The sequence below is a fragment of the Glycine max genome, chromosome 2, assembly GCF_000004515.6.
Source record: "Glycine max cultivar Williams 82 chromosome 2, Glycine_max_v4.0, whole genome shotgun sequence".
NCBI classification, from domain to species: domain Eukaryota; kingdom Viridiplantae; phylum Streptophyta; class Magnoliopsida; order Fabales; family Fabaceae; genus Glycine; species Glycine max.
Genome location: NC_016089.4, coordinates 32,883,155 through 32,902,630, shown reverse-complemented (window position 1 = coordinate 32,902,630; position 19,476 = coordinate 32,883,155). Strand labels below are relative to the sequence as shown.

The 19,476-nt window shown below is 32.4% G+C and overlaps 1 protein-coding gene and 1 long non-coding RNA gene across 4 annotated transcripts; both read left to right on the top strand.

Moving 5' to 3' along the window:
* The first annotated feature begins 435 nt into the window (after positions 1–435).
* LOC102670520 (uncharacterized) lies at positions 436–4,763 on the top strand. 3 transcript variants are annotated; one of them, XR_005887681.1, is made up of 5 exons: positions 436–889; positions 1,486–1,676; positions 2,297–2,403; positions 3,508–3,595; positions 3,864–4,763. It is a non-coding gene; the product is annotated as an uncharacterized lncRNA (long non-coding RNA). The 3 variants fall into 3 exon arrangements; XR_413211.4 differs by having other exon boundaries at positions 2,297–3,403; XR_413212.4 differs by having other exon boundaries at positions 2,297–3,595.
* A 9,023-nt stretch (positions 4,764–13,786) lies between these two features.
* On the top strand, positions 13,787–15,099 carry LOC100808363 (dehydration-responsive element-binding protein 2F). Its single transcript, XM_003518062.5, has one exon. The coding sequence runs from the start codon at positions 13,853–13,855 to the stop codon at positions 14,780–14,782; it is 930 nt and encodes a 309-aa protein (XP_003518110.1). The 5' UTR covers positions 13,787–13,852; the 3' UTR covers positions 14,783–15,099.
* Positions 15,100–19,476: the final 4,377 nt, after the last annotated feature.

Here is a 19,476-nt window from a genome sequence, read left to right as displayed (position 1 = left end):
CATGTAAATTTGTTTATCAATATTTTTATATGTTTTATTTATATATATGTATGTCGGGGTAGAGAGTGTCACACCAGGACAATGCTTTGATAGAATGTGACATTGAAGCATGTGTTTTTGTTTTATTTGCATGATGTTCCAAACATGTTATTTTACTTTATTTTATTTTACTGCTTAACTTGAGTTCTTTTATAAATTGAAACAACCTTGTTTTGTGCTTAAATTGTTTCTAAGAAGTTTTATTTGGTAACTGTGAATCGAATGTGAAGTTTTTACTCATGTGGATTTACTTACAATTTTATTAAATAAAATTTGATTTAATTTGATTCCGCATTTTATATATATATATATATATATATATATATATATATATATATATATGTTGGGGTAGAAGGTATCACACCAACAATGTTGATTTCAAGTTTCCTAAAAATCTCCATCATCTCGCTATCTAGCTCAAGTCTCTTTGGAGAAGCAACTCTGGATGGAAAATGGAGGGGAGCTTTGGGGAGTGTTGCATTTGGACTTGTTTTCTAAAATTCATAACTTGTGCAACACTACTTTTCTTCAATTTAGAATTTGTTACATTATTTTTTTGTTGCAGCTCCTTTCTACCCCTCAAAGACATGGCACTAACATTCACTTTTGGATTGACAATTATTTGGGAGGGAAGTTAGCCAGAACCTATTACTGCACTGCAGTTGGTTCATAGTTGTAGCTAATTGGGCAATCTGAGTTTGCAAATCTTGAATTGTGATAGACACATTTTTGTTGGAACTAAATATTGCTCGTGGTTATTTGCTTCACCAATTCCTCAAAAGAAGGTCCTACATTGTTTTGAACAGGTTGAGTAGACACTTCATGAGATTCCGTGAACATAAAAACAATGGTAAGTTCCTACACTAATTTCCCTACCATGTGTGATAATTAACTTCTGATTAGTTGAGTTGCTAAGGGGTTTTGCCTTATTTGGTCCTGTGCAGTGATTTAAGTACTTTTCGTAACAAGATTTTCTGAAGGAAGTATTTTGTTTCTTATGCTATGAATACTTTTTGGGATGTTGAAACTGAGAATTAGTGATTTAATTTTTTAATAAATTCCTGAAGCCAAGCTTGATTAAGTTTTTGGCTTGGGTAAGTTACTTTTAGGGTGCATTTGGCTTAACAGTTGGTTTTTCATTCCTCAGAATAGTACTCTCGGAATGTTATTCATAGGAATCTATTAAACCTGCATTTCGTTAACTTGACTTTTCCTTGGGAATATTGTAAGCTATTTCCATAAATCTCCCTATTTTTTGTTTGAGACAACATTCTTGTTTATATTCCAAAAGTATCCCTAATAACCAATCTAGCAGATCCAACTAGGAGGAAAACACTGTTGAGTATTTACCACCACATTTCCCAATAATCTTATGAATAATCTTCAAGCATGACAGCCACATTTCCCTTTCATTCTTGATTAGTGTTGTAATCGTTGTTGTTATAGGTTTAATTGATGCAGCACCTGTGGGCATGGAAAATTTAGTGAAACTACAATGGAATGGGTTGCTTTGAGGTGTTCTGGAGAAACTGTTCAGTTGTGTGGTTGACCTGATGATGCTTCTTCTACCTTGGATTCTGGAGTTGGGTTTTTTTTTGTGAGGTTGTGAAGATGTCCTCCAGGAGATATTGGGTTAGGTAAAACAATTTCAAAGTGCATGTGTTTGATATCTCGGTGGGAAGTATTAGGATTAATTGATTTTTCCTTCGTGTTAAATGTGACTAGTGAAGATTAGGACGTTTGTTATTGTTAGGTATTGATTTTTTTGCCTCTAAATCTTATTTTGACTAGAAGTGATAAAAAAAAAGTAATTTTTGAGTTAAGTTGAAAAGTTTGTATTAAGTTTTACATCAAACTTGCTTTCAGGATGAAAACATCCAACACATAAATTACTGTAGTTCAAAATTAATTTTAACCCAAATCAAATTTGCAAACATTCACATGTAAGTGACAAAGTTTACTTTGTAATAGTCTTAGAAGCTATTTAAACTAATTCGGTCACTCATTAGTCATTATTGAGCAACTGTTTTTAGAAACATTTCCTGTTTTTATTTTTGTGTTCATAAACAATTATAAAAGTGTCACCTGATTTTACTTTGTATTATGTTTTCAAAGATTTTTACCGAAAATAATGAAAATGTGACTTTTGTTGTTTTTAGGCTCTAAATATTTCATTTGCCATATTTGATGAGGGTAATATTATTGTCATGCTAATTGAGATAAATATCTTTCACTCTTTTTGTAATGTGTAAAGCAGACCCATTATCAAATCTGAAAATGACTGGAGCGAAGCTTTTGAAATGGGATGTTTACATGTTTTTTAAGCACCAAAGAGATGGCGCTTTCAAATTTGTCTAAGAGCAGGTAATGGAAGTATCATTTTCTTTCGAGAACTCTCCCTTATGAGATTTATACATTTTCATTCACCATTTTTGTTTGGTCTGTTTATTTTCCTAATGCTGAATAGCTGAGAGAAATTATCTTGGAAGGTACCCATTCAGGTACTTATTACTTGAAAGAAAGGAGTGGATTATTTTCTCGGAACAACAGTTATACAATGCTTGTAAATGATGGCAAACGTGATGATCATTTAGATAAGGATGTCGGGAACTCCACTGATGCAGAAAACATGGTAGAAAAAGAGAATTTTAGAGAATGAGAATAAATCATCAAAAGAACACTTGCTTGATAATAGTTTTTCACTAGGTAGGGTTTTCTCGGCAGATGATCGTCTTTCAAAACACTAAAAGCAAGTTTGTGAAAATGAATGTGATGATTTCTTTAAAATTTTGAAGAGGATTAAATGTTACGCATCTACAAGCTGAGTCTAAAGAAAAAGTCAGTTTCTCAACTCAAACAGAAAGTGTCAGAACATTTAGCCTGAAGACTTCTAGTTTCTGAGTAACGAGAGCATCATGCAGAAAATAATAACAGAGAAACTTCGGGTGATGGGTGCTTAGAGGATAGTCAGAATAGATGCATTGCTTCAAAATTGTGTCAATCCAGCAGTCATATTGAAGTCTTTCTCGATGAATCTAATATTCCTTTTAATGATACTTTGATGCCTCAAGATACATTTGGAGGTGAAAATTCTTAGCAACTACAGGTTGAGTCAATTCCACATGTTGCACTTCCAGCTGGAATCCAGCATAAGATTTCTGGAAGTAAACTCTGGTCTAAAACATGAAACAGATCTATAACTCAAAGATCAAAATGGCTTACAACGGCAAATTGCTAGTGTTAAAGCTCCAGGTCATACTAGAAATTGTTGTGGGTAGAGGTGATTTTGTGTATCAAGGTGAAAAGATTAAGCTTGAAATGAAAAAGCAGGCAGAACAAGATCTTTGTTTAAAGTGTTATGAAGGTGATCAATTACTGATTTGTGATGCAAATGTGTGATAATTACCTTGTGGTAAGGACTATATCTATTTTGGCCATTCTAATTTGATTGGATATTTTGACTTACAGCAAACCCCAAGCAAGCCTAGTATTTCTGGGTCGTGAGTTAAGACGAAAGAAAACTCCGAGGACAGCTAAGGAGGAAGACCTGATAAGGGTATCATCATTTTCTTTTCTTCATTACTTCTTCATACTTTATAAGTAGCTAACTGCATTATGTTTGTGTGTAAACATCATTCCCCAGACATGTATTTCTTTTGCTTCCACAACAATTCTTTGATTTAGAACAATCTAATATTGTGTTAGAAAGTTAAAGGACGCGGATCCTTGTATGTGTTTCTTCCACCTTGAGTGTTGAAGTTTAATTATCTCAAGGATATATATGTTTTCAACTGTTGTAGTAATTGCTTGCTTTCTTTGTGAAGGAGAGTGCAGAAGTTTAGTTTCAATGACCCAAAGAAATGGAAAAAAAAAATTGGCATTCGGTACCCATGTGTTTGAGAGGGTGTGTGAGCATCATACACCACAAGACCTGAAGAATACATGGAAGAACATTTGCAAAGCTCACTCAAATCAAAATGAAAGGCTTCATCTTAAGTGATACTCCAAAGATTGGTCAAGTCTGTCTGCTGCTGTTCCTCATACTCATCTGACATCCACTAGTTGAAAAATACAATAAGTGATACTCCAAAGATTAGTCAAGGTCCCAGGTCTACCCTGATCTACTCAATTTGTTTATGGGTAAACTTTTTATATTTTATAAAAAATTAGCTTATTAGATCTGGATTGAACCTATGTGTCATGCTCTCCCTTGCTAATTTGGTGAATTTTCTGTCCACGTTCTTTCAGTTCAGGAGATATTTTAGTCCCTTTTTTTCTTAAAAGAAAAAACGAAGAAAATCTGCATCTAGTTCCTCTTTTGTCGATATTATTGATTGATAGAAAGGATAGGACCCATATCTTTATGTTATCTGTACTAATATATATGATCTAAACAAGGTTTTTGTCTCGTAATATCTTGACCTTAAAAAGTAAGAATATGGTTCATGGATTTTTATTTATAGCTTCAAAATTCAGTTTTCCTCTTCCTGTCCTCTAAATGAAAATAAACAGTTAAAGTTGATAGTAGTCAGTAGAAATTGTAGTTTTCTTCTCGGCTCGTCCTTAATATTCTATGAATGGAAACAAAAAGCAGATTGCATTTGCATCAAGATGTTGGATAGGAATATATATTCTCTTTCGGCTCATGAATGTGCTAATTAAAAATTCGATATTTACTCGATTAAGTGTATGACATCGATCTATCTATATATGTATGCATGTATATCGGTGTATATATATATATATATTGTTTGCTTATGTCTAGTGCATTTCATTTTTTTCCTCCTCCCAGAAACACTAGGCAGATGATCTTTTATATTGTCATAGCTGGTCTCATATTACATTTATGGGATTGCCTTTTTTCTTGCTAGAAAGTTGCAAGATCTTGTGCCAAGAAAAGAGAATCATGGAAGTGGTATCTTTTGTGACTATCCTCTGAGAACCCAGTGCAGAGTTTCTGTTGATTTTAGAAAGATACGAATGATTAAAAGATAAAGAAACTCCGGATATTACTGCAGAAGAAAGGATGTTTTATTGATCTGAAAAGCAGAGTACCTTTTACAAAGAGATGCTAAAATATATAGATAAAACTCCTATGGGTTGTTGCCTAAAAAATAGAAGATAAATTTAAAAACAGCATAACAGCATAACAGCCTAACAACATATCTGCAGCATAACAGCATATCCTAAAAAATCTAGCAACAATTTAAAAAATTTGTTTCAAGAGTCAAACAGTTAACACTCCTCCTTGACTCTGGAACAACATACACCAAGCCTCTGCCTCAAGAATTCATATCTAGCTTTAGGAAGCGCCTTTGTTAGGATATCAGCACTTTGTTCCTTTGTTGTGCAGTAAATTAATTTCACTTCTCCTTCCTTTTGTGCCTCCCTGAGAAAATAGAGCTTTATCTTGAAGTGTTTTGTTTTGCCATGAAATACTGGATTATTTGAAATTGAAATTGCAGCTTGATTATCCACAAATATTTGCGTACTGTCCTGTTGTTCCATATGCAAATCTGTCATAAGCTTTCTGATCCAAAGAGCTTGATTTACAGCAGCAGTTGCAGCAACATATTCTGCTTCTGCTGTGGATTGAGCTATTACTTCCTGTTTCTTTGAATACCATGAGAAAATTCCAGAACCAAAGCTAAAAAGATAACCTGAAGTACTTCTCATATCATCAGCACATCCAGCCCAATCACTATCAGAATAACCATGAAGTCTGAAGTTTTTAACATAATGGTATCTTATTCCAAAATCAATTGTGCCTTTAACATATCTAAGAACTCTTTTTGCTGCCTGAAAATGAATTCTACTAGCACAGTTTATGTACCTTGATAACAAGCTTACTGCATGCAAGATGTCAGGCCTTGATGCACTTAAATACATTAGGCAGCCTATAAGGCTCCTATACAGCTTTTCATCCACTTTTTCAGCTCCATCTTCTTTGTAAAACTTCTCCTTTTGATTCATTGGAGTTGCAGTTGGTTTGCACCCTTCCATGTTGAACTTCTTGAGAATTTCATTTGCATATTTTTCCTGGCAAAGAAATATTTCATTCTGTTTTTGATCCACCTGCATACCGAGAAAGAATGTCATCCTTCCAAGGTCTGTCATTTCAAAAGCATCTTTCATTTCTTCCTTGAACTTGTCAATATGCTCCCCGCTGCTTCCCAAAACCAGTAGATCATCAACATATAGAGATACTACAAGCATTTCACCATTAGTCTTCTTCACATATAAAGTAGATTCACTTAAACTTTTTTTGAAGCCTAAGTTCACCAAGTGTGCATCAATTCTGCTATACCATGACCGCGGTGCCTGCTTTAAACCATACAAAGCTTTCCTTAATCGATATACTTTCTCCTCCTGTCCTTGAACAACGAACCCTTCAGGTTGCTCAACAAAAATTTCTTCCTCCAAGTATCCATTTAAGAAGGCTGATTTCACATCCATTTGATGTATAATCCAACCTTTTTGTGCAGCAAGAGACATCAACATTCTTATGGTTTCTAGTCTGGCAACTGGGGCAAAAGTCTCTGAAAAATCAACACCAAACACTTGAGCATATCCTTTAACAACAATCCTTGCCTTGTATTTGTTTACAGAACCATCTGAGTTGAGCTTGGTTCTATAAACCCACTTGACACCAATCGCTTTCTTGTGGTTAGGTCTGTCCACCAGCTCCCATGTTTTATTTTTTTTCAATCATTATAAGCTCCTCTTTCATTGCATTTCTCCATTTCTGATCAGCTGTAGCTTCTTCATATCCCTCAGGCTCCATTACAGCAACATTACACCTTTGATAGATGTCTGAAAGTGATCTGGTTCCTCTGATGGGTTCTTCATCAACATCTTCATTCTCCTCCTGAAACTCAGACCTCTTATCATTTTTCCAGTCCCAACTATCTGACTCCAGAAATTTGACATCCCTGCTGACGATTACTTTGTTGCTCTGTGGTAGGTAGATTCTGTAGGCCTTTGAAGTTGAGCTATAACCTACAAAAATTCCAGGTTCTGCTTTCTTGTCAAGCTTGTCTCTCTTTACTTGAGGTATGTAAGAGAAACATAGGCAGCCAAATGTCTTCAGATTTGTTAGCTTTGGTTTGTAGTCGTACCATGCTTCAAATGGAGTCTTTTTCTGCAAAGCTTTTGTTGGTAACCTATTCAGCAAAAAAACTGTTGTGTGTGCAGCCTCTGCCCAAAATTCCTTTGGTAGCCCTTTGTCATGAAGTAAGCACCTTGTCATCTCCATAATTGTTCGGTTTTTCCTCTCGACAACACCATTCTATTGCGGAGTGTATGGTGCTGTCAATTGATGTTCAATGCCTGCATCTACACAAAACTTGTTAAATTTTTCAGAGGTATATTCAGTTCCATTATCAGACCTGATCACCTGCATCTTGCATCCACTTTGAGTTTCAACCCAAGCTTTAAACTTCACAAAGATGTCAGCAACATCAGATTTAAACTTCATAGAATAAATCCAACACATTCTTGAATAATCATCAATGAATGCAATATAATATTTACTGCCATTCAATGATGGTGTTTTCATGGGTCCTCCCACATCTGTGTGTACTAACTGCAGCTTTTGTGAAGCCCTCCAAGTCTTGTTTTGTTGAAAAGGAAGTCTGGTTTGCTTTCCATATTGGCAAGCAACACATTTTGGAGGTAAATCGTCTAATTCTGGCATATCTTTCACTATGTTGTTCTTTTTCATGAAAAGTAGTGCAGCATGATGAAAGTGCCCCAATCTCTTGTGCCAAAGCATTGTATTATCATCCTCTTTGTGTACAGCTGCTTGCTGCTCCTCATTCATCAAGTCCAAGACAAAACTCTTGCCTTTCATTTGAACTTTGATCATTTCTATGTTGTTTGCATCTTTAATCACATAGTTTTTGTCCTCAAACAGCACCTTATATCCTTTCTCCAGCAGTTGAGTAACACTTAAAAGGTTTTGATTAATTTCAGGAACATATAATACATCAGAAATTAATTTCAAACCTGAGTGGCCTTCAATTGCAACCGTTCCCTTGCCTTTTACTGCAATGAGTGCTCCATTTCCAATTCTGACTTTGGAAATAGTTGTCTCGTCCAATTCTTTGAAAAGTTCACGATCATAAGTCATGTGGTTTGTGCAACCACTGTCTATAAGCCAGCTCTCCGTAGTGGTGTTGGTTGCAAAGCATGATGCTACAAACAGCTGCTCCTCCATAGGCTGATCTTCAGCAGCCTTGGCTTCTCCTTGTTGTTGTTGTTGAGTCTTGCATATTCTTTCCACATGTCCTAATTGACCACACTTGTGGCATTTTATGTCTGGTCTCCACCAACACTTGTTGTGTGGGTGATTATTTTTTTTGCAATAAGGACAAGGTGAAAAGACACGTGTCTTGCTGCTTTGGCCATTTTTGTTGTTGCTCTGCTTCTTCTTGTTATTTTTGCCTCCTTTGTAATTCTGTGATCTGGCCTGAAAAGCACCCTCAACAGACCCTTCTTGCCTCATAAGCCTCCTTTGTTCTTGTGCTTGTAGTGCATTAACAATTCTGCCAATGTAATGCTTGACAAATTCCTTGAATTCTCCAGAGATGCAATTGTGGCTTCAAACTTTTTAGGTATTGTGACTAGAATTTTTTGAACAATTCTAGCGTCTGAAAATTCAGTACCTAGGAGCCTTACATTATTGACTATGCCAAGAAGCCTATCAGAGTATTCCTTAATCGTTTCTGATTCCTTCATTCTCTGCATCTCAAATTCTCGGATAAAATTCAGCACCTGCATGCCTTTAACCTTTTCATTTCCTTCATACTATTGTTTCAAAAAGTCCCAAATTTGATTGGCTGTTTTAAGTGTCATTATTCTGGCTAGAATGGTGGATGAAACTGCTGCAAGCAAAGTTGCTTTTGCTTTTGACTTTCTCTGCTTCCTTTCTTTGTGATTTTTTATTTGAGCAACCGTTGGATTGTCCGGCAAGGGTTCGACTTCGTACACATCTTCAACAGCTTCCCACAAATCACCTGCTTCGAGATAGGCTTCCATTCTAAAAGCCCAGAGATGATAACTTTTACCATCAAACAGCGGAAGTGTAAGTGGAATGGATGAACCTTCTGGATTCATTCTGACTAGGTTATGTGTGTTTGTGTTTTGAATGTGTATGGGTTCTCTCAATCTCTCAGATCCCTCAGAATAAGGCTCAGGATACCAATTTGTTGTTTTTAGAAAGATACGAATGATTAAAAGATAAAGAAACTCCGGATATTACTGCAGAAGAAAGGCTGTTTTATTGATCTGAAAAGCAGAGTACCTTTTACAAAGAGATGCTAAAATATATAGATAAAACTCCTACGGGTTGTTGCCTAAAAAATAGAAGATAAATTTAAAAATAGCATAACAGCCTAACAACATATCTGCAGCATAACAGCATATCCTAAAAAATCTAGCAACAATTTAAAAAATCTGTTTCAAGAGTCAAACAGTTAACAGTTTCCTTCTTGTTTTCTGCATGATGCTGTTTTTGCTCAGAAATTACAATTCTTTCAAATGTTCTGACACCTCCCATCTGAGTTGAGAAACTGGCTTTTCTTTCTTAGACTCAATGTACATGGATAACACTTAATCCTCTTTGAATTTCTAAAGAAATCATTACATTCATTTACACAAACTTGCTTTTCATGAAGGTGTTTTGTAAGATGATCATCGGCTGAGTGAACCCTACTCCTCCTCTTAGGGTGAAAAATTATTCTCAAGCAAGTGTTCTTTAGATGATTTATTCTTATTCTCTAAAATTCCTTTTCTCTAAAATTAAGGTAAGTTCTATTTTTCTAACATGTTTTCTGCATCAGTGGAGTTCCCAGCATCCTTATTTGAATGGTCATCACGTTTGTCATCATTTACAAACACTATATAACTGTTATTCTGAGGAAATAATCCACTCCATTCTTTCAAGTAATCTGTATGTGCATGAGTAGCTTCCAAGATCGGTTCTCTAAGCGATTCGGCATTAGGAAAAGAAACTGACCAAACAAAAATGGTGAATGAAAATTGTTAGCACATGTATTTTATATTTTGCTGTAGTTGTATTTCAGGGTGCCTCAGTATGCACCTCTGCCTTGCCCTTGTACTTGTATTGACTTTGTTTACTTATATATTAATGAAAATGATCAGCTGAGTGAACACACTCACTCAAGCTTTTTATCTCAAAAGCTCTCAACTAAAATGTATAAATCTCTCAAGGGAGACTCTAAGTGACATTTGAAAGTGCCAGATCATTTGTGCTTAATAAACACTAAACAGGTAAACATCCCATTTCAAAAGCTATGCTCCAGCCAATTTCAGATTTGCTAATGGGATCTGCTTTATACACATTAGTAAGAGATTTATCTAAATTAGCATAACAAGAAAGTTGCACGATGTGACAAGAAAAGAGAATCATGGAAGTGGTGACTTGAATGCCATTTTCTGATAAGGTTGATTAGCTCTGAATCATTTGATTGCCAATGAGGCAATGGTAAGGTTGATTTACCTGATCATTTAAAATCAATTATTGGTATAAATTTTCACAAAAAATTGGTCGCTTGTATAAATATGTAGTGAAATCTTAATTGTATATCTCTTCATATGTTTTACAATGGTGATTCATGTAATCACAATTGTATATTTCCTCTATTTTATTTCATTCTTTTCCTCGAATCATCTATTTTCAGTTTGTCTTGTAATAACCCCAAGTATAATTATGTCATACGGTTGCCTTCTCAGCACCAATTTTACCACATACCATCATTCATTGTCGTGTCTATATTTGTCACCAATGTTTTGTTTGGCTTGAAAAGGGCATTTTGTAGGCTTCGGTGATAATTAAGAATGTAATTCACAGATGACATAGCTAGGCATATAGAGGGAAAGCATGGGATAAAGGTGAACTGGGTCTCGAGAATCAGGCTGTGTATAGCAGCAAAACATGTGAAATGTAGCTCGTGAAATTGGAAAATGTTGAGGTGGATCTTCTTGTAATTTGTCCGTTCGAGGACAGCTAATGTATAGAATCCAAAGAAGAATGTCAGAGTTCATTCAAAGCACTCACAATTACTCGAAAAAACTATTTCCCTTGTTACTGGAGTCACTGCCTAACATTTAATAACCTTTTGCTATCTTCCATATCAAATCCTTTATGTTTCAAGGAAAGGTATTTGGGGTTTTTTCATTTGAAAGCAAATTAATCTTTCCCACCGGATCGGTCCATTTTTTAGGTAAAGTAATACCTTTAATTGTAACTCTGTTGAAGTCAAAGATCTAATTGAATTGGTTAGAGGATCAAACGGATAAACTTGTATATTTTATACTCAAGATGATTCTCCTGTCCAGTGTTTCGTAGAGTATGTCATGTGAAATTTAAGGTGACGCTTAAGACGAACTACTGTTAAAACTCCTTTAGCTATCATTTTCAAAATCATAGTTTGATTAAGTTTTTATTAAACAACCATTAATTAATCATAATGACCGAATTTTCTTTGTCTTAATTTAACTAAAGCTATGCTCAAATCTATATATATATATATATATATATATATATATATATATATATATATATTATAAAATGATGTCAGATGATAATTTCATATTGATTTCCTCCAAAAAAATGTTATATAAGATTACTTTAATTATAAAATTTAAAAAATATATTTTATCATTTAATTAAAAATATTATACAAAAATAAATATATATTAAATTATTTCATATTTAGTTAAAAATAATATATACAACTAAAAATGACAAAGAAATTCACACCCACTGATATTTGCTAATAAATTTTGCAATAGATGCTAACTGAGTATCTTTAGTGGATACTGGATAATAAGTTCAGTCTACATGTATCTTCACTGCCATTTTGTTAATAGACATGGGGTAAGTATCATGGTACTTTAATTTAAATGTTCTTTTTTTATACCAAACTTAAATATGTAAATATTTTTTATTTGTACCTATGTTTCGAAATATAATTTTATTTGTAATTATATTTTAATGTATTTATATTTGAGTTTATATTTTAGAAAGTAATTTAATTTTTAGATAATTTTGTTTGGAGTTCATAATATTTATTTAATTATTTAATCATGTGGGCATCTTTATTGTGTAGATCCTAGAATATTTGAATAACTTTAGTTGTAATAATTAAAAAAAATTCAAGAAAATATTAAAATATATAAAAATTAAAATAAAAATGTTTGTTAAAATATTTTTAAACTATTCATGCATATCCGTGGATAGTTTTGGATATTAAAAAATCTATAGACATCTTCTTAATAGGTATCGTGAAGATAACGAATGAATATATGATGAGTATTATTCTAATTAGACGGATAAAAATGATTACCATCCAACTACATCCGTCCAGCTCAATACACACAATCTCATATTTCTTAGAAAAAAATTCAAAAAACACTAAAACTATTTAAATATATATGAATATTTATAATTATCTTATTTTTTTTACATATATAAAATTTATAAAAAAATTAATAAATATATTATAAAAATATAATAATATAAAAATGATTACCATCCAACTACATCCGTCCAGCTCAATACACACAATCTCATATTTCTTAGAAAAAAATTCAAAAAACACTAAAACTATTTAAATATATATGAATATTTATAATTATCTTATTTTTTTTACATATATAAAATTTATAAAAAAATTAATAAATATATTATAAAAATATAATAATATAAAAAAAATCATAAATTGTATACTCAACATCCGTGCAGCACACGGTGTATTACACTAATAAGCTTGAATAATCGTGGGTATGTCATAACAATCCATTACCCGTGACTTCCAAAAGCAAAACAGATATCCAAAATAACTAGGTCACTCAATTAAAAACGCTTGACCTTAATTTCAAGAACCCCGTTTTCGTGAAAGAAGTTATTAAAAAGCTAATCTTTTTTCAGCTTTTCAGTTTGACTATATCCCTTTGTGGAACAAGTTATCTTATGTTTAGATTTAGACAACAAAAATATATACTTATCTACCACCACATGTTAAGACCACATGTTAAGACCATGCAATCTCATATTCCTAATAATCAACACGTGTAATATACAAAGTTCACGACAACAGCCAAAGAATTCACTCAGCCCATAAAAATAATATATTATTGGTTAAAAGAACTTATAAAAAATTTAAATCTGATTTTAATCCTTGAATTTAAGGTTATTTTTTTGTCTTTCAAATCAACTTTTTTAATCTTTTAAATTTGTAAAATATTTTTTTTAGTCTCTTTGTGCAATTTTTTGTGATTTGAATTTATAATTTGTGAGAATTTTTTCACTGTAGAAGAGACTAAATAAAATATTTAATAAATTTAAGTACTAAAGAGTATGTTTTAATTTTGGGACTAGAGACTCTCAAAGATAAATAACTTTAAGATATTTAAGATGAAGAAAAAGAAACTTTTTAAAGTTTTTGATAAATAATCGAATTTTAAAATCTTTAATAAATATTTTTTTGGGTTACATATCAAAATTTTTATTTTGTGTTATCAATTAAATGATAATGTGATTTTGAAAAATCAGTTTTAAGATACTCAAAACATGTTTTTGGTCTTAAAAATATTTTTAAGTTATTCATGTTTGAGAGTCTGCAGAATTTGAAGCAATATTTGCCTTCACTAAGTAACGGTCACATGGCCACTTCTCCAAACGTGACAACATTTAACACCAAACTCCACTCTTGCTCCTACATATCCTGCTCCATTCCTCCCACATCATGCATCAATTCCACCACCTTGCATTACTAAATTTCCCATCATGGAAGGTTGCAAAATGTTTCCACCAAAGCCATGGAAGAAAGGGCCAACAAGGGGCAAAGGTGGCCCTCAAAACTCCTCATGTGAGTATAGAGGTGTTAGGCAAAGAACATGGGGCAAATGGGTGGCTGAGATAAGAGAGCCAAAGAAGAGAACAAGGCTCTGGCTTGGCTCTTTTGCCACAGCAGAAGAAGCTGCCTTGGCCTATGATGAGGCTGCAAGGAGACTCTATGGCCCTGATGCTTACCTTAACCTCCCCCACATGATGATGCAACCAACTATCTTCACAAATTCCACCGCCACAAAATCTCACAAGTACTTCAAGTGGTTCCCTTCCAAGAACTTCATTTCAATGTTTCCCTCAAGAGGTGGATTGCTCAACCTCAATGCTCAACCTAGTGTCCATGTCATCCATCAGAAGCTGCAAGAGCTTAAGCAAAATGGGGTGGTTGCAACAAGTCAAACTCAATCATCACCACATACTAGTTCATTGTCCACTCATCCAAAGGTGGTGGACCTTGAGAACTTTGACATCCAAAACCATGCAGAAATTCTTCCTCCACTGCAAGAGGGTAATTCTCGAGTTTCATCACAGAAAACTATTGTTGGTGATTTTGAGGAGAAGCCTCAGATTGACCTACTTGAGTTTCTTCAGCAGATGGGAATACTAAAGGAAGAAAGAGAGGAAGAGAAAACTAATAGCTCAGGAAGTTCAACAACAGTGTCTGAAGCTGCATCAAGAGATGAGAGCAGTGAACAAGCAGGAGTGTTTTCTGACATGAGTAGTGTTAACTGGGAGGAATTGATTGAGATGCATGAGCATGACCATGGAGTTGCAGATAGTTTTTATCGTGCATCAGAAGAAATCCAGTTTGAAGCATATGACATAAACGAGGACCTTACTTTCTCCCCTTCCATTTGGAACTATTAAGAAAACTATCTAGCTTTGATATGGTTGAAACTAGTTACAAATTAGGTGCAGAGTAGATCAAGTCATCAACCAATTCTATCAATATAATCAGAGAGTGCATGTTGGACCTTTGATTTACTACTCTATTATAGTTTGTTTTAAGCAAAAAAAAAAATTCTGTTGTTAGGCAGCTAGCAATGTATTAGAGGGAAAGTAGCTTAGTATAAAAAATATTTAACGTCTTTCACGCACATACAGAATTGATTATAAGATCTCACGCATGACCATGCGAAGTGTTAGCGAATCTTTAAGAGTGTATTTGAGAAGATTTTAATCGAGGAAAGTAATTTATAGAGAATTTAAATTTATGTAATCTAAAATTCTTTGTTTGGATGTTTTTTTATGAAGAATTTAAACTTTTTGAATTTTAAAACAAAATTTTAAACAACTAAAAATGTGGAATTTCAATTTCTTTTTTAAAGGTGAGAAATTAAAATTCTCTTTTTGATAGAAGAATCTTTTAACGTTTGCTTATTTTTTATATAACATTCATTCTCTCTTCTTCCTGAAAGTTTCCGAAATCTCATTTTTAAACTCATGACTCTTCTCTCACGCCAATGAACTTCTTCTTCAAGAAACACTGTATGAGTTTGTGGAGCATTAATCGAGTGTGGGTGTATGGGAACACGTAGATGCACCAGTCGGTCAGGAGAGTAGTTGTCGCTACCCATCACGCGGCAGAGGTGCTTGCCGGCACAGAGGGTCTCGTCATGCTTTGTGTCATTGACTGAATGTTGTGGTCAGGTGTAGGGGTATACGCCATCGTATTCCGATTTCTCTGCCGCCACCTCCTATGTTGCATCAATATTCTGTTCATTGGAAGTACATCAACTATATATTCTTTTCTCTTTACATTTATTTTCTTTCACCCTCACAATTTTAATTTTTTTTATTCAAATACAAAATTTTAAAAATAAAAGAATTTCAATTGAAATATTTAAAAAAAAAAAATTTAAAATTTCTCATTTTAAATTCTGTTATCCAAATATACTCTTTCAAGTATGACTTAGCAACACAAACAATCATGGAATTGTGGAATCAATGAAAGAGAGTTTAGGTATGCACATGGCGTTATCGTTGACTTCAATAATGTATGCAGTTAGCAGTTTTGATGGCACTCTAATTCCTGGAATCATGGCCTTGCAAAGCGAGATTTTTCATTGGCGTATCATGGAATTACGTAATTGAGAAAACGTTTGCAAATGCTGGTTTTCACATAAAGAAAAGAAAAATATAGTAGGTGACAGTTATTACATGAAATCACTGAAGAATCCTCGACTTCTCCAAAATCCCATTTCATCTGAACATACAGTATATGCTTTATCATTATCTGCAATTTTTACACAGATTTCAAAATAATAACAATCGAGCAGCATAATGGTATGAATAATTAAAAAACTAGAGTTTTGGTAGCATTTATTTTCTCTATGGATTATTTACTTATGAATAATTGTCCATGCTCTTGAAATCTCAACAATGTGATCAAAAGGAAGGCAATAAGCCTGAATACTAGGAAGAAAAGAAGAATCACAACGTCCAAAACCTTAGCTTTAATAACACAAACAGAATTCTGATGCAAGAATGTTTCTAAGAAGATAACAACGTAATTAACACACTTTTTTTATTGATTAAAATTTATTAAAAATTATAAAATTATTAAAAAAATATTAAATAAAAGATGAGACTCATAATTTTTAATAAATTTCAGTAAATAAGAAAAATATGTTAAAAATATGCCGCTAGCATTTTAAATATTATCAAAATATAGAATCTCTGTAAATATTTCTTGCCTTTTGTGCAATCACATCAAAATTGAATAATCACTTCAAGGTATACGGAGCACAACACAATTAATCAAAAGCGTAGAATAACAACTAAATAGTTTTCAAGCGAATATCCATACAAATTTTATTATTATTTTAAAATTCTGACAAATTAATTGTATAATTATAAAAGTTTACAGTGGTGAAAATATACCATCCCAAAGGGCGTATGGCCTAACTTGACAACAACAACAACAGCAGTTACATTCTTATCTTCTAAAAGATGCTAAATTTTTACAAGTTTTATCTTTTAATTTATTTTTTGTGACTCTTTTAATTTAAAATGTACACACTATATTTTTAGAGATTAATATAAGTTATATATTTTAATCATTTTCAATATAAATGAACCTCTTAATAATGGTGAGTAATTTTGAATATTTTATTATTAGTTTTAGTATTTTAGAAGGTAAAATAAAATTTAAATACCTATATTTTTGGTTTTAAGATTTCTTCTAAAATTTTCATTTAAGGTCACACAAAAATAATAATAAACCTTTAAAATTGACTATTAATTATGTTGAGAATCATCGTGAGAGAGAAAAAAAAAATCTCTACAATAATGCACATTTACATTAAAATGGACTCATATGCAACACATTTTACATCTTTCAAGTTTCAAGGAAGTAGATATTCTCGAAGAGTGGACTGGAGAGGAGTGTAATTTAACTAAATAACTTTCATGAGAGAATAATAATAATTATAATGATAATAAAAATAATAATAATAATAATAATAATAATATATCAAAATTTATTATATGTTTTAAGTTATATATTCGTTTCAAACAAAAACATATCTACTTAGACCCAATTGCCTATTTATCTATTTGATAAATTTCTCCATAAACACTTGTAGGAGAAGAAGAAAAAAAACTCAGTTAAAATTGATCTCTGCATAAGTTAAAGTTAACTTTTTAGTTATGATCATTGAACTTATCTAAGTTAATCATCCTATATATAACAAGTTTTGATAAGACTTGAAAGAAACATAATACATTAGTAATTCATTCTAATATTAATTAATTAATTCTTCCGTAGAATATAGGTCTTAAGCAAGTCATCAAAGCAAGGATATTTCAAATATTTTCTTGTAGAAATTTACTTCGAAGGCCCATTTTGTTGAAAAAGAAATTAGTAAACACCAATTTAGCTTCTGAATTTTAGTTCCTAAAACTAAGAAAAATTTAAATAAATTTCTGAAATTATTTAGACTTTCATTTAAGGATATAAAATTAATTAATGAAATCCTAAAAAATTTCAATTACTTACTTGAGTTTTTCACGGTTTCAAAGACTAAAATGATAATGATATATAATTTCAGAGATTAAATTGATCATTCATTATTCAAAAGGAATAGAAACAATAAGATCAACTTTGAGGTAGCAAGCGATAGTCTGTTTGTGAGTTAATTGTATTGATCCTGTAACATCTCATTTTTTCGTAAGCTAATTTTAAAAAAAAATTATTATTTATAAATAAATAGAGTTTTAGAAAAAAAAATGATGAGATTTTATAAATAAATAAATAAATAAGGAGATATAATTATTAACTAAAATAATGATTTGAGAGAAAATAAAAAGAGTATTTCATTTATTTGTTTGATAGAAAATAAAATAGAGTTTGTTTTTATAAAATAATAAATAAATAAATAAATAGAGTAAACATAATTATAAATAGCGTTAGGTCAGTTTTCACACCGACGGTGCCTCCTCTTTTCCTCATTCTCGTTTTTTCTCTTCTCTTCTCAAAATTCTTTCTTTTTCCCAAACCTGTCTCATAAAAACTATGATCTTGAACTCATTCACCGTTGGATCATCGTGAAATTTGATCACCACGTTTGTAACCCAATTCCGAACATTCTCACCGTTGGGAATTGAAAACACATGTCGGAGCTAAGAGAAATACCCCTCGCACCATAGCTTTCTCTTTTCCTACGATCCCGGTTTCGTTAACCGTTAGATTTTCATGAAATTTGGATATGTTGTTTGAAATTCAATAGCTCACACTTTCACCGTTGGGATTTGTGAGAAAATATTCGTGGAGGGAGAAAAAGGAATCGCATGAAGACAATACAAGTGGAGGCTTCAATCCCTTCTCCGTCTCTCTGACCTTTGGGAACTCTATCGAAGCAGTCGGAGGAAAAATTGGAGGAATCTCAGGGAACTGCTAGAGATGCCGCTATCGCTGTCGGAAGACACGTGAGTCCGCTTAGAGGTAAGGGATGAGTTATTCACAATTGAAGAATAGTGAGAACATGCGTAGGGATCCTTAGAGATATCAATTGGAATAAGTTTTGGGGTGTTTTTGCAATTTTCATTTTATCCTTATAATTATTACAGTTAATTATATATGTTTGACAGACCAATTGTTGTGAAATTGATATGCTATTGTGTTGAGTGTGAACCTTATAAATCGAGCATTTTTCTAATTAATATGAATTGATGAAATAAAGTAAGGAAAAATTTAGAGAGATATATTGATTTTGTATTTTCTCTTTTTCTTGCTTTTTAGGTTTTTATATATAATTTTAAAAAATTAATATCATAATTGAAATTGACCGAAGTGTTCATATAATTATTTTAGAATTTGTGCATTGAAAGCTTACTTTGAAATTTGTGATTCAATATGATGTATGCTAGTTTATGTATATAGAGGTAGTTATTTATATTAATAATTTATGTAAATAATATTGTAGAGTGTTATAGTATGATTCCAAAAATTATTAAGTGTTGGAGTTTGAGAATATTATGGTTAAATTTGATGAACATATATATGTTGTACCTTATGAATATCATTAGAAATGTTATGAGATGGTTGATGTGATGTTATG

What these genes read in the sequence shown, in the direction of transcription:
- LOC100808363 (XM_003518062.5), top strand. Translation starts at nt 13,853, where the DNA reads ATGGAAGGTTGCAAAATGTTTCCACCAAAGCCATGGAAGAAAGGGCCA.